This window comes from Giraffa tippelskirchi, chromosome 11 (genome assembly GCF_054371585.1).
Source record: "Giraffa tippelskirchi isolate mGirTip1 chromosome 11, T2T-mGirTip1v1.2.pri, whole genome shotgun sequence".
In the NCBI taxonomy this organism is placed as follows: Eukaryota; Metazoa; Chordata; class Mammalia; order Artiodactyla; family Giraffidae; genus Giraffa; species Giraffa tippelskirchi.
The window spans coordinates 76,756,439-76,779,856 of NC_137285.1; the positions used below are offsets into that span (position 1 = coordinate 76,756,439).

The 23,418-nt window shown below is 54.8% G+C and overlaps 2 protein-coding genes across 1 annotated transcript; one reads left to right on the top strand and one right to left on the bottom strand.

Annotated features, from left to right (window-relative positions):
- Positions 1–23,418, bottom strand: part of LOC145527546 (uncharacterized) — a 131,263-nt gene that overhangs the window by 58,561 nt on the left and 49,284 nt on the right.
- On the top strand, positions 8,348–10,164 carry LOC145527524 (uncharacterized). Its single transcript, XM_081545620.1, has 3 exons — positions 8,348–8,540; positions 8,940–9,252; positions 9,504–10,164. Exons 1-3 carry the CDS (start codon positions 8,406–8,408, stop codon positions 10,130–10,132), a joined length of 1,077 nt encoding a protein of 358 aa, XP_081401746.1. The 5' UTR covers positions 8,348–8,405; the 3' UTR covers positions 10,133–10,164.

A 23,418-nucleotide genomic window follows, 5' to 3' on the forward strand; every position in this document is an offset into this window, starting at 1 on the left:
GGACGGAAGGTTTGGAGAGGAAAAGACAAGAACGCAGGGAGCCATTAGAAGCTCAGCCACCCGCAGAAGCCGAGCTGGGACCCTTGAACAGAATCTCAATGGAAACAGAGGACCAGAAAGTTGGCTACTCTTTTCTATAAGAGAGGGAGACCTTCGAGTCTTCCTTTCGGTCCTCCAACTTGGATGCGGGGTCTCAAAACAGTCAGGAGGGGGAGTGCCTTTTCCTGGGTTCCACGGCGCATCCAGGCCTCGTTCTGCCCCATTCTGTGCTGTGTCAGCCCTGGATGGAATCTTTCTTTCTGAAGTCTCAGCGCACGAGCTCCACGTGATATCGGCCCCAGGTGGAAAGGCATGGAGCTGCTCGTAGGCCGACAGACCTAGGAAGCAGATGGGAGAATGACCCCCACTCTGCAGATGGAGAGACTGGGGCAACCCTGAGGGGCATATGCTTGTCCAGGGCCACACCACTTATGAGAAGAAGGAGCCTGGTCTGAGAGCAGCATGGTCCTCGGAGCTCAGGCCCTGGCTGAACCCAGGCCTCCCCAGGGCTGTGGGCTGGGCCGTGTGGGTGTCATTGTGCCTGCACATGGCCTAAGGGGGGTGGTCGAGCAGTCAGAAACCCAGAGATTCCCTTGGGAAGTTTTGAGGAAGGGACCTCAGCACGAACCCCAGGAAATGATGTCACCTGCCGGCAACAGAACCCAACAGAACCCGCAATCCGGGTATCCAGGCCTCCAGAGCGGAGAGGAGCCCCCAGCCAGATCACTTGCTGCCAAGATGTTCTGCTGTTTGCCCCTGCCCAGAGGCCGGGGCCTCAGGAGAGCTCACAGGCAGTGTGCGTGGGCACCCTGTCGACGTTGGCTCAGGACACCCCCGAGAGGCCTCTGGCCCTTTGCCCGGAGAAACAGAAAGGTAACACGGGGAGCCCCAGGCCGGGCCAGGCCACCTCTCCCATGCCACCCGGAAACACCGGGTCCTTTGCCTGTGTGTGGGGATGCGGGTTTCTCGGGCTGTGTCTCCCTCAAGGAAGCCCAGGCGGATGTGGGGTCAGAAGCCTGTGGACAAGTTGTGCCCACACCCCAGGGGAGAGCAGGCTGGGCGGGATGGGGAGAGTGTGGGCAGCGCCGACCGGCCAGGCTGACCTCACACCCTCAGATGGGTCTCTTTCCTCCCGGGTGGGGATCTGAGCAGACACACGTCTCTGACCCTTCTGGGAAGAGAAGTTCGAGCAGGCAGAAGCAGCGGCTCCACTGGCCAGGCCCAGCTCGGAAAACTCCCAGCATGGCTGGCTGACGGTCACTGTCGTTGCAGAGCTTCCCACGTGATGAGGCCGAGGATGGGGACACCCCATCCAGCTCCCAGAGGGAGGGGTCGGAGCACCACCCGCCCGCCCGTGAGGCCCAGTGCAGGCTCCAGGTCAGCGTGCCCACGGAGGCATCAGCCCCACCGGGGGAGACGCGGAGGTGGGGAAGGCCTGCTGCCGAGACACCGCCCAGGATACAGCCGGCGGCCCAATCTGAGGCTTCCACGGAGCTCAGCACACCCGGCTCCGACCCAGAGTCCAGAGAACCCCGGCCTCTGAGGCACCAGGAGGACCTGGAGCCCAGCACGCCACAGCACAGAGGTGAGGACGCTGGGGCTGGTGCACGGGAGTGTGTGGGGAGGGGTGCTGAGCTACACAGGGACGAGTCCTCGAAAGCTGCTGCTGGGCCTGCAGCAAGCGCTGGCCTCACACCCCCCGCCCCCCATCTTGCACACTTCAGTCCCAAAAGACATCTGACGCTGGGTATTCTTTGGGAACCTCTTGGAAGGTTTCTGTCCCGGGGTACGCACATGCCAAGGCTGGCCTGTGGGCAAACTTTGCTTCTCCCCCAGCTCTAGCACTGGCCTCCAACTGGAACCAGGCTCCACTTCCCAGACCTGTCCCCACACAGGTGGTGGCTCCAGGTGCAGGACCCAGGGATCCACCGAGGGCAGATGGAGAAGCGAGACTTGCCCTCGCAGAGACACCAGGCCAGCTGGGTACTGGCCAGCACACCGGGCAGATCGGATCTCCGTGCCTGCAGGACCCCCAGCCCCAGGCACTGATGTCCCACCCCCTCAGCGAGAACCTCCACCTCCACGTGCACCTCTACCTGCTCGGGCTTTGGCAAGAGAACCCGAGGCAGAGGAAGAGTCACCGCCTCGGCAGGGAGAGCCTGCCCTGGCTCCCGCGCAACACCCAGACGCCCACGATGACTCACCCAGCCCTGCAGGGAGAAAGAGCCCCCGCTCTGGACAGAGACCCAGAGCCCTTACCGGAAACACCACGTCCAGGGGAGCGGTCGGCTCTGCAGCCTCCATCCCTGTCTGCTCACCGTGGATGCCGGCAACTCGGTCTGCCCCCAGGGGACATGGAGTTCCTTTCCCCTGAACTGCTTTGCATGTGGTTTGTTTCCACCTTTCTGGTGATGTTTTATTTTTTGTATGGTTTCCTGTATTTTTGTTGGTTAAGTTGGGATTAGTAAACTTTTTCATCATTGTTGCAATCTGGGAACACTGTTGTGTAACTCTGGTGATACTGTGTTACCATCACCACTTTGTAGTTTCAGACCCGTTCCATCTTTATGCCCCACCCCCCAACAAAGCCTGGATTCAAGGCAAGCACGCCCTGTTCATCCCTCCCCCCGATCCTGAACACAATTTCATCTTTTCTTTCTGCATTCCTTCCTATATTCTTGGTGTCCCCAATCAGTGACTCTCAGCGAAATGACTGAAGGAGTGTTTTTCGGACTCTCCACCTACTGTAAGACTCCATTGGAGAGTTCTCATTTTTATGTCATTTGAACTAGCCTTTGATAGCTGAAAGGACGGTGTACGTCCTTTCAAGATACCATGTGCCAAACGAAGCCCTTTTGGCAACTGCCATCATTATCTCCAGGCAGGCATTGCTGTTTGAAGGGTGACATCTCAGCCAGAAGGCAGAGGCTGAGCTCCTCTTGTTGCACCAGCTCCCAAAAGAAGCCAAGAAAGGGAGCTGGAACAACAAACCACCCCCATGCCCAGGAAAGCGTTCTTCATGACAGAAGGCTAGAAAATGACCCAACATCCTTGTGGCCCAGAACCACTCTAGAAAATCACTGTTCCATAAAAAAGAGAAACACATGGGAAGTTCCAAGGAGAGGCAATGCCCATGGCCAGTGTACTTGAGAGACGGCCTGACCGCTCCGGGGAAGACACGCACCGACGGAACCCCTTGGGAAACAGCAGTGATAGTCCTCACCGTCGTAAGGGTTTCCTCTGGGGACAACCTGCCCTGGGCACCACACGAGGGAGCAGACCGGCTTCTCTTCCTCTGCCCCCACACCATTCACTCATGAAGGCAGCTCAGGTGTTCTCATGCCCTGCCTGCCTGCCTGCCTGGCTCATCCGTGAGCTGTGACCACCTCCAGGCTAGGACTCCACCTTTTCCTCTCTGTGTACCGTGAATCTGCACACAGTGGGCTTTCAGAACCTTAGGAGACTTGAGCCATTCCCGCTCGAGCCAGAACCCTCCCCAGGAAGGAAAACAGCTGTGGAGTCATTTTGGCCCCAGCACTGGTTCCGAAAGCCTGGCGGCTCCTACAGCCTCTACGGTGTGAAGAGGGAGGTCCCTTTTGACAGAGCTTTCCGGCTCTCAGATCTAAGCTGTTGTTTCACTGTCAGCTGTGTCTCTTCCGTTGCAGCCAGGTGGGCCACGCTGCTCCAAAGGAGCTCACAAGCTGAGTTTCAAGGGAGGACAGGGATGGCTACAACGTGCTGCAAACTGAGTGAGGGTCCCCACAATCCTCAGCAAAGGTCTGTGGTGTGCAAGTGGGGAGTAGAGGGCCCCCAAGTTCCAAAGGAAGGGAGGTAGTCGGGAGCTAAAGCCCTTGGCTGCTGTGGTAGCAGCTGCAGATGGCAGCCCGTCCACAGTGCACTTCAAATGAGGTCATATGAGCGGGACTCTGGAAATGGCTCCGAAATCGAGAGAAAGGGGTCAGGGTATGTGGGAATCCGGCGGGGGTGGGGGGTGGATGAAGGAAGGTGTCCCTCCTCTCTCCAGTGCAATTTGGTTTGGTGAGTCTCAAAGCTACCAGATGGCACTTCCCAAGTCAGGCCCCCGCAGGAATCAGGGTGGGCTGCCTGCCTCGGGCCCTGCCACAGGGACAAGCCACACCAGTGGCCTCCCTGAGCTCCAATGGCCGGATCTGGGGGGTTCTGTCTGGGTGCACACCTCCTTGCTGTGGCCAAGTTCCCCCCTTCTCTGAGCACCAGCTTCATCCTCTCGAATGAGGACATCAATTGCTACCTTGGCACGTTACTCTCTTCATCCTGTGAAGACTCATTAGGCTTATCCTACAATTACTAGCTGGCCCGAAGAGATATCTCCTGAATCCAGCTTAAGCTGGAGTCTCCCAGGCTCATCTGGCATGTCTTCCCTGAAGTCTGCCAAAACCCACACCCTTGCATTTCCAGGGACTCCCCTTAGCCAGCTGGGCAGAAAACCCAGCATGCTTCAAACAAGCTGACAGACAAGCGGGAGAGGACTCACGGGCAGACGGCTTCCCTCAGGTCTCGGGTGGAGCTCTGGGACCACAGCAGCAACGGGCCATCCCAGCCCCTGGGCTCAGCAGCGCCCTCATTCTCAGGCCGGCGGCTCTGCCCTGAGGGGAGCAGGAACGTCACCAACTGCCGCAGGCGGACCTCAAGCCCCTCCCACTGCTGGAGCCTGACCTCCCCCGGCCCCACCCCTTCCCCTACCCCAGCAGGACGAGAGCTCGTCTTCCCCTGGCTTCCAACGTGAGGCCCGGCCCTGGGCCCCGATTGGGCACTGCCCCAGCCCGGAGCCAATCACAGTGGCCAGGGAGGTGGAACGCACCGATTGGCCAGGGCCAGGTCATGTGACCATACTCCCCAGGAAACTCAAAGATTACCAAGGTTCTCTAAGAAACCAATGAACAAAATTATCCACTAAAGGCAAACCATAATTTTTAATGAGGCCAATGTCACAGAAAAAAAAAATGCTCCACAATAAACTGCTCAAGGAAGCTACTAAATAAACTTTCAGAAAAGTTTAGTAGTTTTTTTTTTTTTTTTAAATAGGGTGACGGAGAGCTATACCTTTCCCATCTATGTGAATTTAGGTTTAAACTAGATTTCCCTTGGCTATTATATAAGACAAAAAAACCCACATCACCCACTTTCACTCCCCCCCACCCCCAAAATGTGTTTTAATCTATTGAATTTTTGTGTCCTCAGTTGTGTCTGATTCACGGCAACTCACCAACTCTACACAGCCAGGCTCTTCCGTCCATGGAATTCAGGGCAATTTTTTCTGTCCCAGTAAATGCCCACCCTGGGTGATCCAAAGGCAAGGGCTCCGAGGCTCCTGAGAGACTAACTCCTTTCAGCTGAGCACAGAGCTGGCTCCTCACTGGGATGCCTGTGGCCTGGGGCTCCCAGAGGGGAGAGCAGCACTCGCCCCACCGTGTGGTCACTGCTGGAAGTGCAGGCTGCTCCTCACTCCCCCTTGACAGTGTCCCTGAGGGCAGAACAGTGTGAATCGAATCAAGGTGGAAAGGCAAACTCCAATGCAACCAACCTTCCCACAAGATCTCCAAAACCACTCAGGAACAGGGAATTGGAAACTGCAGGGGATGACATGAATGGAGATGGAGACTTGACACCTTACACCGAGTTCACTTCCAGTTATCCCTAGACAAACTTTCCATGAAAACTTGTCACAAATCTAGAAGAACAATGAGCAGAAACCGGACACGTGCTTTGAGTCTTCACACACAAAACTAAAAGGCAGTCCACAAAAAAAACCCAGAGAATACAGTGGACTTTGCAAAATCAAAGATATCTACTGTGGGAAAGACCTCATTACAAAAGCAAAAGACAGGTCATACATCGCGAGACGAATGAGTGGAAACACAAAGCTTATCAAGGATGTGTCTCCAAACAGACAAAGAACGCCAACACAACAAGCCTGTGAAAACTAGGGAAAGGTCTGAAGGGACACCAGACGGAGGAAGACACACACAGAGTATCCCGGATGATGTCCAGCACTGAGGGCCTGAAGAAACAACAGTCTAGTTGCACCCCCTCAGGCCTGTGTGACCGTGGATGAGGCCTCTGTTTCCCGGTGGCTCTGAGACATGGACAGGGAGGAAGGGGAAGAGAAGTCACTTGCATTTCTAATACTCACAGCAAAGTCTTCCAATGAGAAGGGAATTATCACCCCCACTGACAATGCCATTCACTGAAGTGATATCCACGAGTCCATCTACCCCAGAAGGGAAGGATGGACCTGTTCTCACAAAACGGCGAGAGATGGAAGGAGGAAGATCAAGCCCACACCAATCACTGGAAAGAGAAGCTGTGCTCAGGGCTTGAAAGAATTCCTACTGGGAAAATCATGTCACAGCCCCACATGGCAATCCACAGCTTCCATGCTATTCCTCCCAAAATGCCAATGCATTTTCGCACCGAACAAAGAATTGCAAAAGGGGTACGGAAACAGAAAAGAGCCTACATTGTCAATACAATCCGACGAAAAAGCCCCGATACGGACATCCAAGGTTGTGTGAAAGGAAATTAGACGACCAAACTAGGATCCTCAGGAGAGTATCGGAGGAGGCAATGGCGACCCACTCCAGTACTCTTGCCTGGAAAATGTCCTGGACGGAGGAGCCTGGTAGGCTACAGGCCATGGGGTCTTGCAAAGTCAGACACGACTGAAGTGACTTAGCTGCAGCAGCAGCAGCAGGACAGTATGCTATTGGGAATACAACAACACACACAGATCCAGATCGATGGAATAAAGTTGAGGGTCCAGAAACAAACCCCAGCATCCATGGTCAACTCATCTCTGACACAGACGGTGAGAATATCCAAATGGGAACAAGAAAGCCTCTTCAATCAATGTCCATGGGAAAACCAGACAGCTGCATCTGAAGAACGCTATTGGGTTTGATCTCAGACCACCTCAATATCGGGGAAAAACCTCACCCTAAAGACTGATGTCATGAGATAGCTAGAAAGAAGCGTAGGTCAAAGGCTCCTTAACATCAGAGTCTCCTTGCCATTTGCTGGGCGGAGGTCGAAATGGGTCTCTTCAAGTAAGTGAAAGAGGTAAACGAAGTACACCACTGGGTTTCCATCCAATGGAACCTATTCACAACAGAGAGGCTAAGCATTCACAAATGCAAAAGATAGGAAACGGAACACGAGAGACTCCTTGCAAGTGGTGTATCTGAGAAGGGGTTCATATGGAAAGAGACGAAGAATGCACAGCACTCAGATTCCAAGAAACACCACCACCACCCTTGACCCTTCCCCCATGACCAACTCTGACCTAAAGCCTTTCTCTCCCTCTAACCTATCCCTAAAACATAACCCTCATCTAATCATATACATGTGCATCCCTAGCATCCATCCATCCATCCACACACGAGAGAGAAAGAGGAAGACACAGACGGAATTGAGAAAGGAAAAGAGAGGGACACAGCCAGAGAGAGACACGGAACCAAAGAGAGGAAAGGAGTCGATGGTCCAGACTATTCCTCAATCTGTCTCGAAGGTAGAAGCAATGACAGCGCCCTTCCACCCCAGAAGGGGGAAAAGGACGGAAGGTTTGGAGAGGAAAAGACAAGAACGCAGGGAGCCATTAGAAGCTCAGCCACCCGCAGAAGCCGAGCTGGGACCCTTGAACAGAATCTCAATGGAAACAGAGGACCAGAAAGTTGGCTACTCTTTTCTATAAGAGAGGGAGACCTTCGAGTCTTCCTTTCGGTCCTCCAACTTGGATGCGGGGTCTCAAAACAGTCAGGAGGGGGAGTGCCTTTTCCTGGGTTCCACGGCGCATCCAGGCCTCGTTCTGCCCCATTCTGTGCTGTGTCAGCCCTGGATGGAATCTTTCTTTCTGAAGTCTCAGCGCACGAGCTCCACGTGATATCGGCCCCAGGTGGAAAGGCATGGAGCTGCTCGTAGGCCGACAGACCTAGGAAGCAGATGGGAGAATGACCCCCACTCTGCAGATGGAGAGACTGGGGCAACCCTGAGGGGCATATGCTTGTCCAGGGCCACACCACTTATGAGAAGAAGGAGCCTGGTCTGAGAGCAGCATGGTCCTCGGAGCTCAGGCCCTGGCTGAACCCAGGCCTCCCCAGGGCTGTGGGCTGGGCCGTGTGGGTGTCATTGTGCCTGCACATGGCCTAAGGGGGGTGGTCGAGCAGTCAGAAACCCAGAGATTCCCTTGGGAAGTTTTGAGGAAGGGACCTCAGCACGAACCCCAGGAAATGATGTCACCTGCCGGCAACAGAACCCAACAGAACCCGCAATCCGGGTATCCAGGCCTCCAGAGCGGAGAGGAGCCCCCAGCCAGATCACTTGCTGCCAAGATGTTCTGCTGTTTGCCCCTGCCCAGAGGCCGGGGCCTCAGGAGAGCTCACAGGCAGTGTGCGTGGGCACCCTGTCGACGTTGGCTCAGGACACCCCCGAGAGGCCTCTGGCCCTTTGCCCGGAGAAACAGAAAGGTAACACGGGGAGCCCCAGGCCGGGCCAGGCCACCTCTCCCATGCCACCCGGAAACACCGGGTCCTTTGCCTGTGTGTGGGGATGCGGGTTTCTCGGGCTGTGTCTCCCTCAAGGAAGCCCAGGCGGATGTGGGGTCAGAAGCCTGTGGACAAGTTGTGCCCACACCCCAGGGGAGAGCAGGCTGGGCGGGATGGGGAGAGTGTGGGCAGCGCCGACCGGCCAGGCTGACCTCACACCCTCAGATGGGTCTCTTTCCTCCCGGGTGGGGATCTGAGCAGACACACGTCTCTGACCCTTCTGGGAAGAGAAGTTCGAGCAGGCAGAAGCAGCGGCTCCACTGGCCAGGCCCAGCTCGGAAAACTCCCAGCATGGCTGGCTGACGGTCACTGTCGTTGCAGAGCTTCCCACGTGATGAGGCCGAGGACGGGGACACCCCATCCAGCTCCCAGAGGGAGGGGTCGGAGCACCACCCGCCCGCCCGTGAGGCCCAGTGCAGGCTCCAGGTCAGCGTGCCCACGGAGGCATCAGCCCCACCGGGGGAGACGCGGAGGTGGGGAAGGCCTGCTGCCGAGACACCGCCCAGGATACAGCCGGCGGCCCAGTCTGAGGCTTCCACGGAGCTCAGCACACCCGGCTCCGACCCAGAGTCCAGAGAACCCCGGCCTCTGAGGCACCAGGAGGACCTGGAGCCCAGCACGCCACAGCACAGAGGTGAGGACGCTGGGGCTGGTGCACGGGAGTGTGTGGGGAGGGGTGCTGAGCTACACAGGGACGAGTCCTCGAAAGCTGCTGCTGGGCCTGCAGCAAGCGCTGGCCTCACACCCCCCGCCCCCCATCTTGCACACTTCAGTCCCAAAAGACATCTGACGCTGGGTATTCTTTGGGAACCTCTTGGAAGGTTTCTGTCCCGGGGTACGCACATGCCAAGGCTGGCCTGTGGGCAAACTTTGCTTCTCCCCCAGCTCTAGCACTGGCCTCCAACTGGAACCAGGCTCCACTTCCCAGACCTGTCCCCACACAGGTGGTGGCTCCAGGTGCAGGACCCAGGGATCCACCGAGGGCAGATGGAGAAGCGAGACTTGCCCTCGCAGAGACACCAGGCCAGCTGGGTACTGGCCAGCACACCGGGCAGATCGGATCTCCGTGCCTGCAGGACCCCCAGCCCCAGGCACTGATGTCCCACCCCCTCAGCGAGAACCTCCACCTCCACGTGCACCTCTACCTGCTCGGGCTTTGGCAAGAGAACCCGAGGCAGAGGAAGAGTCACCGCCTCGGCAGGGAGAGCCTGCCCTGGCTCCCGTGCAACACCCAGACGCCCACGATGACTCACCCAGCCCTGCAGGGAGAAAGAGCCCCCGCTCTGGACAGAGACCCAGAGCCCTTACCGGAAACACCACGTCCAGGGGAGCGGTCGGCTCTGCAGCCTCCATCCCTGTCTGCTCACCGTGGATGCCGGCAACTCGGTCTGCCCCCAGGGGACATGGAGTTCCTTTCCCCTGAACTGCTTTGCATGTGGTTTGTTTCCACCTTTCTGGTGATGTTTTATTTTTTGTATGGTTTCCTGTATTTTTGTTGGTTAAGTTGGGATTAGTAAACTTTTTCATCATTGTTGCAATCTGGGAACACTGTTGTGTAACTCTGGTGATACTGTGTTACCATCACCACTTTGTAGTTTCAGACCCGTTCCATCTTTATGCCCCACCCCCCAACAAAGCCTGGATTCAAGGCAAGCACGCCCTGTTCATCCCTCCCCCCGATCCTGAACACAATTTCATCTTTTCTTTCTGCATTCCTTCCTATATTCTTGGTGTCCCCAATCAGTGACTCTCAGCGAAATGACTGAAGGAGTGTTTTTCGGACTCTCCACCTACTGTAAGACTCCATTGGAGAGTTCTCATTTTTATGTCATTTGAACTAGCCTTTGATAGCTGAAAGGACGGTGTACGTCCTTTCAAGATACCATGTGCCAAACGAAGCCCTTTTGGCAACTGCCATCATTATCTCCAGGCAGGCATTGCTGTTTGAAGGGTGACATCTCAGCCAGAAGGCAGAGGCTGAGCTCCTCTTGTTGCACCAGCTCCCAAAAGAAGCCAAGAAAGGGAGCTGGAACAACAAACCACCCCCACGCCCAGGAAAGCGTTCTTCATGACAGAAGGCTAGAAAATGACCCAACATCCTTGTGGCCCAGAACCACTCTAGAAAATCACTGTTCCATAAAAAAGAGAAACACATGGGAAGTTCCAAGGAGAGGCAATGCCCATGGCCAGTGTACTTGAGAGACGGCCTGACCGCTCCGGGGAAGACACGCACCGACGGAACCCCTTGGGAAACAGCAGTGATAGTCCTCACCGTCGTAAGGGTTTCCTCTGGGGACAACCTGCCCTGGGCACCACACGAGGGAGCAGACCGGCTTCTCTTCCTCTGCCCCCACACCATTCACTCATGAAGGCAGCTCAGGTGTTCTCATGCCCTGCCTGCCTGCCTGCCTGGCTCATCCGTGAGCTGTGACCACCTCCAGGCTAGGACTCCACCTTTTCCTCTCTGTGTACCGTGAATCTGCACACAGTGGGCTTTCAGAACCTTAGGAGACTTGAGCCATTCCCGCTCGAGCCAGAACCCTCCCCAGGAAGGAAAACAGCTGTGGAGTCATTTTGGCCCCAGCACTGGTTCCGAAAGCCTGGCGGCTCCTACAGCCTCTACGGTGTGAAGAGGGAGGTCCCTTTTGACAGAGCTTTCCGGCTCTCAGATCTAAGCTGTTGTTTCACTGTCAGCTGTGTCTCTTCCGTTGCAGCCAGGTGGGCCACGCTGCTCCAAAGGAGCTCACAAGCTGAGTTTCAAGGGAGGACAGGGATGGCTACAACGTGCTGCAAACTGAGTGAGGGTCCCCACAATCCTCAGCAAAGGTCTGTGGTGTGCAAGTGGGGAGTAGAGGGCCCCCAAGTTCCAAAGGAAGGGAGGTAGTCGGGAGCTAAAGCCCTTGGCTGCTGTGGTAGCAGCTGCAGATGGCAGCCCGTCCACAGTGCACTTCAAATGAGGTCATATGAGCGGGACTCTGGAAATGGCTCCGAAATCGAGAGAAAGGGGTCAGGGTATGTGGGAATCCGGCGGGGGTGGGGGGTGGATGAAGGAAGGTGTCCCTCCTCTCTCCAGTGCAATTTGGTTTGGTGAGTCTCAAAGCTACCAGATGGCACTTCCCAAGTCAGGCCCCCGCAGGAATCAGGGTGGGCTGCCTGCCTCGGGCCCTGCCACAGGGACAAGCCACACCAGTGGCCTCCCTGAGCTCCAATGGCCGGATCTGGGGGGTTCTGTCTGGGTGCACACCTCCTTGCTGTGGCCAAGTTCCCCCCTTCTCTGAGCACCAGCTTCATCCTCTCGAATGAGGACATCAATTGCTACCTTGGCACGTTACTCTCTTCATCCTGTGAAGACTCATTAGGCTTATCCTACAATTACTAGCTGGCCCGAAGAGATATCTCCTGAATCCAGCTTAAGCTGGAGTCTCCCAGGCTCATCTGGCATGTCTTCCCTGAAGTCTGCCAAAACCCACACCCTTGCATTTCCAGGGACTCCCCTTAGCCAGCTGGGCAGAAAACCCAGCATGCTTCAAACAAGCTGACAGACAAGCGGGAGAGGACTCACGGGCAGACGGCTTCCCTCAGGTCTCGGGTGGAGCTCTGGGACCACAGCAGCAACGGGCCATCCCAGCCCCTGGGCTCAGCAGCGCCCTCATTCTCAGGCCGGCGGCTCTGCCCTGAGGGGAGCAGGAACGTCACCAACTGCCGCAGGCGGACCTCAAGCCCCTCCCACTGCTGGAGCCTGACCTCCCCCGGCCCCACCCCTTCCCCTACCCCAGCAGGACGAGAGCTCGTCTTCCCCTGGCTTCCAACGTGAGGCCCGGCCCTGGGCCCCGATTGGGCACTGCCCCAGCCCGGAGCCAATCACAGTGGCCAGGGAGGTGGAACGCACCGATTGGCCAGGGCCAGGTCATGTGACCATACTCCCCAGGAAACTCAAAGATTACCAAGGTTCTCTAAGAAACCAATGAACAAAATTATCCACTAAAGGCAAACCATAATTTTTAATGAGGCCAATGTCACAGAAAAAAAAAATGCTCCACAATAAACTGCTCAAGGAAGCTACTAAATAAACTTTCAGAAAAGTTTAGTAGTTTTTTTTTTTTTTTTAAATAGGGTGACGGAGAGCTATACCTTTCCCATCTATGTGAATTTAGGTTTAAACTAGATTTCCCTTGGCTATTATATAAGACAAAAAAACCCACATCACCCACTTTCACTCCCCCCCACCCCCAAAATGTGTTTTAATCTATTGAATTTTTGTGTCCTCAGTTGTGTCTGATTCACGGCAACTCACCAACTCTACACAGCCAGGCTCTTCCGTCCATGGAATTCAGGGCAATTTTTTCTGTCCCAGTAAATGCCCACCCTGGGTGATCCAAAGGCAAGGGCTCCGAGGCTCCTGAGAGACTAACTCCTTTCAGCTGAGCACAGAGCTGGCTCCTCACTGGGATGCCTGTGGCCTGGGGCTCCCAGAGGGGAGAGCAGCACTCGCCCCACCGTGTGGTCACTGCTGGAAGTGCAGGCTGCTCCTCACTCCCCCTTGACAGTGTCCCTGAGGGCAGAACAGTGTGAATCGAATCAAGGTGGAAATGCAAACTCCAATGCAACCAACCTTCCCACAAGATCTCCAAAACCACTCAGGAACAGGGAATTGGAAACTGCAGGGGATGACATGAATGGAGATGGAGACTTGACACCTTACACCGAGTTCACTTCCAGTTATCCCTAGACAAACTTTCCATGAAAACTTGTCACAAATCTAGAAGAACAATGAGCAGAAACCGGACACGTGCTTTGAGTCTTCACACACAAAACTAAAAGGCAGTCCACAAAAAAAACCCAGAGAATACAGTGGACTTTGCAAAATCAAAGATATCTACTGTGGGAAAGACCTCATTACAAAAGCAAAAGACAGGTCATACATCGCGAGACGAATTAGTGGAAACACAAAGCTTATCAAGGATGTGTCTCCAAACAGACAAAGAACGCCAACACAACAAGCCTGTGAAAACTAGGGAAAGGTCTGAAGGGACACCAGACGGAGGAAGACACACACAGAGTATCCCGGATGATGTCCAGCACTGAGGGCCTGAAGAAACAACAGTCTAGTTGCACCCCCTCAGGCCTGTGTGACCGTGGATGAGGCCTCTGTTTCCCGGTGGCTCTGAGACATGGACAGGGAGGAAGGGGAAGAGAAGTCACTTGCATTTCTAATACTCACAGCAAAGTCTTCCAATGAGAAGGGAATTATCACCCCCACTGACAATGCCATTCACTGAAGTGATATCCACGAGTCCATCTACCCCAGAAGGGAAGGATGGACCTGTTCTCACAAAACGGCGAGAGATGGAAGGAGGAAGATCAAGCCCACACCAATCACTGGAAAGAGAAGCTGTGCTCAGGGCTTGAAAGAATTCCTACTGGGAAAATCATGTCACAGCCCCACATGGCAATCCACAGCTTCCATGCTATTCCTCCCAAAATGCCAATGCATTTTCGCACCGAACAAAGAATTGCAAAAGGGGTACGGAAACAGAAAAGAGCCTACATTGTCAATACAATCCGACGAAAAAGCCCCGATACGGACATCCAAGGTTGTGTGAAAGGAAATTAGACGACCAAACTAGGATCCTCAGGAGAGTATCGGAGAAGGCAATGGCGACCCACTCCAGTACTCTTGCCTGGAAAATGTCCTGGACGGAGGAGCCTGGTAGGCTACAGGCCATGGGGTCTTGCAGAGTCAGACACGACTGAAGTGACTTAGCCGCAGCAGCAGCAGCAGGACAGTATGCTATTGGGAATACAACAACACACACAGATCCAGATCGATGGAATAAAGTTGAGGGTCCAGAAACAAACCCCAGCATCCATGGTCAACTCATCTCTGACACAGACGGTGAGAATATCCAAATGGGAACAAGAAAGCCTCTTCAATCAATGTCCATGGGAAAACCAGACAGCTACATCTGAAGAACGCTATTGGGTTTGATCTCATACCACCTCAATATCGGGGAAAAACCTCACCCTAAAGACTGATGTCATGAGATAGCTAGAAAGAAGCGTAGGTCAAAGGCTCCTTAACATCAGAGTCTCCTTGCCATTTGCTGGGCGGAGGTCGAAATGGGTCTCTTCAAGTAAGGGAAAGAGGTAAACGAAGTACACCACTGGGTTTCCATCCAATGGAACCTATTCACAACAGAGAGGCTAAGCATTCACAAATGCAAAAGATAGGAAACGGAACACGAGAGACTCCTTGCAAGTGGTGTATCTGAGAAGGGGTTCATATGGAAAGAGACGAAGAATGCACAGCACTCAGATTCCAAGAAACACCACCACCACCCTTGACCCTTCCCCCATGACCAACTCTGACCTAAAGCCTTTCTCTCCCTCTAACCTATCCCTAAAACATAACCCTCATCTAATCATATACATGTGCATCCCTAGCATCCATCCATCCATCCACACACGAGAGAGAAAGAGGAAGACACAGACGGAATTGAGAAAGGAAAAGAGAGGGACACAGCCAGAGAGAGACACGGAACCAAAGAGAGGAAAGGAGTCGATGGTCCAGACTATTCCTCAATCTGTCTCGAAGGTAGAAGCAATGACAGCGCCCTTCCACCCCAGAAGGGGGAAAAGGACGGAAGGTTTGGAGAGGAAAAGACAAGAACGCAGGGAGCCATTAGAAGCTCAGCCACCCGCAGAAGCCGAGCTGGGACCCTTGAACAGAATCTCAATGGAAACAGAGGACCAGAAAGTTGGCTACTCTTTTCTATAAGAGAGGGAGACCTTCGAGTCTTCCTTTCGGTCCTCCAACTTGGATGCGGGGTCTCAAAACAGTCAGGAGGGGGAGTGCCTTTTCCTGGGTTCCACGGCGCATCCAGGCCTCGTTCTGCCCCATTCTGTGCTGTGTCAGCCCTGGATGGAATCTTTCTTTCTGAAGTCTCAGCGCACGAGCTCCACGTGATATCGGCCCCAGGTGGAAAGGCATGGAGCTGCTCGTAGGCCGACAGACCTAGGAAGCAGATGGGAGAATGACCCCCACTCTGCAGATGGAGAGACTGGGGCAACCCTGAGGGGCATATGCTTGTCCAGGGCCACACCACTTATGAGAAGAAGGAGCCTGGTCTGAGAGCAGCATGGTCCTCGGAGCTCAGGCCCTGGCTGAACCCAGGCCTCCCCAGGGCTGTGGGCTGGGCCGTGTGGGTGTCATTGTGCCTGCACATGGCCTAAGGGGGGTGGTCGAGCAGTCAGAAACCCAGAGATTCCCTTGGGAAGTTTTGAGGAAGGGACCTCAGCACGAACCCCAGGAAATGATGTCACCTGCCGGCAACAGAACCCAACAGAACCCGCAATCCGGGTATCCAGGCCTCCAGAGCGGAGAGGAGCCCCCAGCCAGATCACTTGCTGCCAAGATGTTCTGCTGTTTGCCCCTGCCCAGAGGCCGGGGCCTCAGGAGAGCTCACAGGCAGTGTGCGTGGGCACCCTGTCGACGTTGGCTCAGGACACCCCCGAGAGGCCTCTGGCCCTTTGCCCGGAGAAACAGAAAGGTAACACGGGGAGCCCCAGGCCGGGCCAGGCCACCTCTCCCATGCCACCCGGAAACACCGGGTCCTTTGCCTGTGTGTGGGGATGCGGGTTTCTCGGGCTGTGTCTCCCTCAAGGAAGCCCAGGCGGATGTGGGGTCAGAAGCCTGTGGACAAGTTGTGCCCACACCCCAGGGGAGAGCAGGCTGGGCGGGATGGGGAGAGTGTGGGCAGCGCCGACCGGCCAGGCTGACCTCACACCCTCAGATGGGTCTCTTTCCTCCCGGGTGGGGATCTGAGCAGACACACGTCTCTGACCCTTCTGGGAAGAGAAGTTCGAGCAGGCAGAAGCAGCGGCTCCACTGGCCAGGCCCAGCTCGGAAAACTCCCAGCATGGCTGGCTGACGGTCACTGTCGTTGCAGAGCTTCCCACGTGATGAGGCCGAGGATGGGGACACCCCATCCAGCTCCCAGAGGGAGGGGTCGGAGCACCACCCGCCCGCCCGTGAGGCCCAGTGCAGGCTCCAGGTCAGCGTGCCCACGGAGGCATCAGCCCCACCGGGGGAGACGCGGAGGTGGGGAAGGCCTGCTGCCGAGACACCGCCCAGGATACAGCCGGCGGCCCAATCTGAGGCTTCCACGGAGCTCAGCACACCCGGCTCCGACCCAGAGTCCAGAGAACCCCGGCCTCTGAGGCACCAGGAGGACCTGGAGCCCAGCACGCCACAGCACAGAGGTGAGGACGCTGGGGCTGGTGCACGGGAGTGTGTGGGGAGGGGTGCTGAGCTACACAGGGACGAGTCCTCGAAAGCTGCTGCTGGGCCTGCAGCAAGCGCTGGCCTCACACCCCCCGCCCCCCATCTTGCACACTTCAGTCCCAAAAGACATCTGACGCTGGGTATTCTTTGGGAACCTCTTGGAAGGTTTCTGTCCCGGGGTACGCACATGCCAAGGCTGGCCTGTGGGCAAACTTTGCTTCTCCCCCAGCTCTAGCACTGGCCTCCAACTGGAACCAGGCTCCACTTCCCAGACCTGTCCCCACACAGGTGGTGGCTCCAGGTGCAGGACCCAGGGATCCACCGAGGGCAGATGGAGAAGCGAGACTTGCCCTCGCAGAGACACCAGGCCAGCTGGGTACTGGCCAGCACACCGGGCAGATCGGATCTCCGTGCCTGCAGGACCCCCAGCCCCAGGCACTGATGTCCCACCCCCTCAGCGAGAACCTCCACCTCCACGTGCACCTCTACCTGCTCGGGCTTTGGCAAGAGAACCCGAGGCAGAGGAAGAGTCACCGCCTCGGCAGGGAGAGCCTGCCCTGGCTCCCGCGCAACACCCAGACGCCCACGATGACTCACCCAGCCCTGCAGGGAGAAAGAGCCCCCGCTCTGGACAGAGACCCAGAGCCCTTACCGGAAACACCACGTCCAGGGGAGCGGTCGGCTCTGCAGCCTCCATCCCTGTCTGCTCACCGTGGATGCCGGCAACTCGGTCTGCCCCCAGGGGACATGGAGTTCCTTTCCCCTGAACTGCTTTGCATGTGGTTTGTTTCCACCTTTCTGGTGATGTTTTATTTTTTGTATGGTTTCCTGTATTTTTGTTGGTTAAGTTGGGATTAGTAAACTTTTTCATCATTGTTGCAATCTGGGAACACTGTTGTGTAACTCTGGTGATACTGTGTTACCATCACCACTTTGTAGTTTCAGACCCGTTCCATCTTTATGCCCCACCCCCCAACAAAGCCTGGATTCAAGGCAAGCACGCCCTGTTCATCCCTCCCCCCGATCCTGAACACAATTTCATCTTTTCTTTCTGCATTCCTTCCTATATTCTTGGTGTCCCCAATCAGTGACTCTCAGCGAAATGACTGAAGGAGTGTTTTTCGGACTCTCCACCTACTGTAAGACTCCATTGGAGAGTTCTCATTTTTATGTCATTTGAACTAGCCTTTGATAGCTGAAAGGACGGTGTACGTCCTTTCAAGATACCATGTGCCAAACGAAGCCCTTTTGGCAACTGCCATCATTATCTCCAGGCAGGCATTGCTGTTTGAAGGGTGACATCTCAGCCAGAAGGCAGAGGCTGAGCTCCTCTTGTTGCACCAGCTCCCAAAAGAAGCCAAGAAAGGGAGCTGGAACAACAAACCACCCCCATGCCCAGGAAAGCGTTCTTCATGACAGAAGGCTAGAAAATGACCCAACATCCTTGTGGCCCAGAACCACTCTAGAAAATCACTGTTCCATAAAAAAGAGAAACACATGGGAAGTTCCAAGGAGAGGCAATGCCCATGGCCAGTGTACTTGAGAGACGGCCTGACCGCTCCGGGGAAGACACGCACCGACGGAACCCCTTGGGAAACAGCAGTGATAGTCCTCACCGTCGTAAGGGTTTCCTCTGGGGACAACCTGCCCTGGGCACCACACGAGGGAGCAGACCGGCTTCTCTTCCTCTGCCCCCACACCATTCACTCATGAAGGCAGCTCAGGTGTTCTCATGCCCTGCCTGCCTGCCTGCCTGGCTCATCCGTGAGCTGTGACCACCTCCAGGCTAGGACTCCACCTTTTCCTCTCTGTGTACCGTGAATCTGCACACAGTGGGCTTTCAGAACCTTAGGAGACTTGAGCCATTCCCGCTCGAGCCAGAACCCTCCCCAGGAAGGAAAACAGCTGTGGAGTCATTTTGGCCCCAGCACTGGTTCCGAAAGCCTGGCGGCTCCTACAGCCTCTACGGTGTGAAGAGGGAGGTCCCTTTTGACAGAGCTTTCCGGCTCTCAGATCTAAGCTGTTGTTTCACTGTCAGCTGTGTCTCTTCCGTTGCAGCCAGGTGGGCCACGCTGCTCCAAAGGAGCTCACAAGCTGAGTTTCAAGGGAGGACAGGGATGGCTACAACGTGCTGCAAACTGAGTGAGGGTCCCCACAATCCTCAGCAAAGGTCTGTGGTGTGCAAGTGGGGAGTAGAGGGCCCCCAAGTTCCAAAGGAAGGGAGGTAGTCGGGAGCTAAAGCCCTTGGCTGCTGTGGTAGCAGCTGCAGATGGCAGCCCGTCCACAGTGCACTTCAAATGAGGTCATATGAGCGGGACTCTGGAAATGGCTCCGAAATCGAGAGAAAGGGGTCAGGGTATGTGGGAATCCGGCGGGGGTGGGGGGTGGATGAAGGAAGGTGTCCCTCCTCTCTCCAGTGCAATTTGGTTTGGTGAGTCTCAAAGCTACCAGATGGCACTTCCCAAGTCAGGCCCCCGCAGGAATCAGGGTGGGCTGCCTGCCTCGGGCCCTGCCACAGGGACAAGCCACACCAGTGGCCTCCCTGAGCTCCAATGGCCGGATCTGGGGGGTTCTGTCTGGGTGCACACCTCCTTGCTGTGGCCAAGTTCCCCCCTTCTCTGAGCACCAGCTTCATCCTCTCGAATGAGGACATCAATTGCTACCTTGGCACGTTACTCTCTTCATCCTGTGAAGACTCATTAGGCTTATCCTACAATTACTAGCTGGCCCGAAGAGATATCTCCTGAATCCAGCTTAAGCTGGAGTCTCCCAGGCTCATCTGGCATGTCTTCCCTGAAGTCTGCCAAAACCCACACCCTTGCATTTCCAGGGACTCCCCTTAGCCAGCTGGGCAGAAAACCCAGCATGCTTCAAACAAGCTGACAGACAAGCGGGAGAGGACTCACGGGCAGACGGCTTCCCTCAGGTCTCGGGTGGAGCTCTGGGACCACAGCAGCAACGGGCCATCCCAGCCCCTGGGCTCAGCAGCGCCCTCATTCTCAGGCCGGCGGCTCTGCCCTGAGGGGAGCAGGAACGTCACCAACTGCCGCAGGCGGACCTCAAGCCCCTCCCACTGCTGGAGCCTGACCTCCCCCGGCCCCACCCCTTCCCCTACCCCAGCAGGACGAGAGCTCGTCTTCCCCTGGCTTCCAACGTGAGGCCCGGCCCTGGGCCCCGATTGGGCACTGCCCCAGCCCGGAGCCAATCACAGTGGCCAGGGAGGTGGAACGCACCGATTGGCCAGGGCCAGGTCATGTGACCATACTCCCCAGGAAACTCAAAGATTACCAAGGTTCTCTAAGAAACCAATGAACAAAATTATCCACTAAAGGCAAACCATAATTTTTAATGAGGCCAATGTCACAGAAAAAAAAAATGCTCCACAATAAACTGCTCAAGGAAGCTACTAAATAAACTTTCAGAAAAGTTTAGTAGTTTTTTTTTTTTTTTTAAATAGGGTGACGGAGAGCTATACCTTTCCCATCTATGTGAATTTAGGTTTAAACTAGATTTCCCTTGGCTATTATATAAGACAAAAAAACCCACATCACCCACTTTCACTCCCCCCCACCCCCAAAATGTGTTTTAATCTATTGAATTTTTGTGTCCTCAGTTGTGTCTGATTCACGGCAACTCACCAACTCTACACAGCCAGGCTCTTCCGTCCATGGAATTCAGGGCAATTTTTTCTGTCCCAGTAAATGCCCACCCTGGGTGATCCAAAGGCAAGGGCTCCGAGGCTCCTGAGAGACTAACTCCTTTCAGCTGAGCACAGAGCTGGCTCCTCACTGGGATGCCTGTGGCCTGGGGCTCCCAGAGGGGAGAGCAGCACTCGCCCCACCGTGTGGTCACTGCTGGAAGTGCAGGCTGCTCCTCACTCCCCCTTGACAGTGTCCCTGAGGGCAGAACAGTGTGAATCGAATCAAGGTGGAAAGGCAAACTCCAATGCAACCAACCTTCCCACAAGATCTCCAAAACCACTCAGGAACAGGGAATTGGAAACTGCAGGGGATGACATGAATGGAGATGGAGACTTGACACCTTACACCGAGTTCACTTCCAGTTATCCCTAGACAAACTTTCCATGAAAACTTGTCACAAATCTAGAAGAACAATGAGCAGAAACCGGACACGTGCTTTGAGTCTTCACACACAAAACTAAAAGGCAGTCCACAAAAAAAACCCAGAGAATACAGTGGACTTTGCAAAATCAAAGATATCTACTGTGGGAAAGACCTCATTACAAAAGCAAAAGACAGGTCATACATCGTGAGACGAATGAGTGGAAACACAAAGCTTATCAAGGATGTGTCTCCAAACAGACAAAGAACGCCAACACAACAAGCCTGTGAAAACTAGGGAAAGGTCTGAAGGGACACCAGACGGAGGAAGACACACACAGAGTATCCCGGATGATGTCCAGCACTGAGGGCCTGAAGAAACAACAGTCTAGTTGCACCCCCTCAGGCCTGTGTGACCGTGGATGAGGCCTCTGTTTCCCGGTGGCTCTGAGACATGGACAGGGAGGAAGGGGAAGAGAAGTCACTTGCATTTCTAATACTCACAGCAAAGTCTTCCAATGAGAAGGGAATTATCACCCCCACTGACAATGCCATTCACTGAAGTGATACCCACGAGTCCATCTACCCCAGAAGGGAAGGATGGACCTGTTCTCACAAAACGGCGAGAGATGGAAGGAGGAAGATCAAGCCCACACCAATCACTGGAAAGAGAAGCTGTGCTCAGGGCTTGAAAGAATTCCTACTGGGAAAATCATGTCACAGCCCCACATGGCAATCCACAGCTTCCATGCTATTCCTCCCAAAATGCCAATGCATTTTCGCACCGAACAAAGAATTGCAAAAGGGGTACGGAAACAGAAAAGAGCCTACATTGTCAATACAATCCGACGAAAAAGCCCCGATACGGACATCCAAGGTTGTGTGAAAGGAAATTAGACGACCAAACTAGGATCCTCAGGAGAGTATCGGAGGAGGCAATGGCGACCCACTCCAGTACTCTTGCCTGGAAAATGTCCTGGACGGAGGAGCCTGGTAGGCTGCAGGCCACGGGGTCATGCAGAGTCAGACACGACTGAAGTGACTTAGCCGCAGCAGCAGCAGCAGGACAGTATGCTATTGGGAATACAACAACACACACAGATCCAGATCGATGGAATAAAGTTGAGGGTCCAGAAACAAACCCCAGCATCCATGGTCAACTCATCTCTGACACAGACGGGGAGAATATCCAAATGGGAACAAGAAAGCCTCTTCAATCAATGTCCATGGGAAAACCAGACAGCTACATCTGAAGAACGCTATTGGGTTTGATCTCATACCACCTCAATATCGGGGAAAAACCTCACCCTAAAGACTGATGTCATGAGATAGCTAGAAAGAAGCGTAGGTCAAAGGCTCCTTAACATCAGAGTCTCCTTGCCATTTGCTGGGCGGAGGTCGAAATGGGTCTCTTCAAGTAAGGGAAAGAGGTAAACGAAGTACACCACTGGGTTTCCATCCAATGGAACCTATTCACAACAGAGAGGCTAAGCATTCACAAATGCAAAAGATAGGAAACGGAACACGAGAGACTCCTTGCAAGTGGTGTATCTGAGAAGGGGTTCATATGGAAAGAGACGAAGAATGCACAGCACTCAGATTCCAAGAAACACCACCACCACCCTTGACCCTTCCCCCATGACCAACTCTGACCTAAAGCCTTTCTCTCCCTCTAACCTATCCCTAAAACATAACCCTCATCTAATCATATACATGTGCATCCCTAGCATCCATCCATCCATCCACACACGAGAGAGAAAGAGGAAGACACAGACGGAATTGAGAAAGGAAAAGAGAGGGACACAGCCAGAGAGAGACACGGAACCAAAGAGAGGAAAGGAGTCGATGGTCCAGACTTTTCCTCAATCTGTCTCGAAGGTAGAAGCAATGACAGCGCCCTTCCACCCCAGAAGGGGGAAAAGGACGGAAGGTTTGGAGAGGAAAAGACAAGAACGCAGGGAGCCATTAGAAGCTCAGCCACCCGCAGAAGCCGAGCTGGGACCCTTGAACAGAATCTCAATGGAAACAGAGGACCAGAAAGTTGGCTACTCTTTTCTATAAGAGAGGGAGACCTTCGAGTCTTCCTTTCGGTCCTCCAACTTGGATGCGGGGTCTCAAAACAGTCAGGAGGGGGAGTGCCTTTTCCTGGGTTCCACGGCGCATCCAGGCCTCGTTCTGCCCCATTCTGTGCTGTGTCAGCCCTGGATGGAATCTTTCTTTCTGAAGTCTCAGCGCACGAGCTCCACGTGATATCGGCCCCAGGTGGAAAGGCATGGAGCTGCTCGTAGGCCGACAGACCTAGGAAGCAGATGGGAGAATGACCCCCACTCTGCAGATGGAGAGACTGGGGCAACCCTGAGGGGCATATGCTTGTCCAGGGCCACACCACTTATGAGAAGAAGGAGCCTGGTCTGAGAGCAGCATGGTCCTCGGAGCTCAGGCCCTGGCTGAACCC

What these genes read in the sequence shown, in the direction of transcription:
- LOC145527524 (XM_081545620.1), top strand. Translation starts at nt 8,406, where the DNA reads ATGTTCTGCTGTTTGCCCCTGCCCAGAGGCCGGGGCCTCAGGAGAGCT. An exon ending in TTGCCCGGAGAAACAGAAAG is followed by an intron (nt 8,541 to 8,939) that starts GTAACACGGGGA and finishes CTGTCGTTGCAG; the next exon opens with AGCTTCCCACGTGATGAGGC. An exon ending in CAGCACGCCACAGCACAGAG is followed by an intron (nt 9,253 to 9,503) that starts GTGAGGACGCTG and finishes CTTCTCCCCCAG; the next exon opens with CTCTAGCACTGGCCTCCAAC.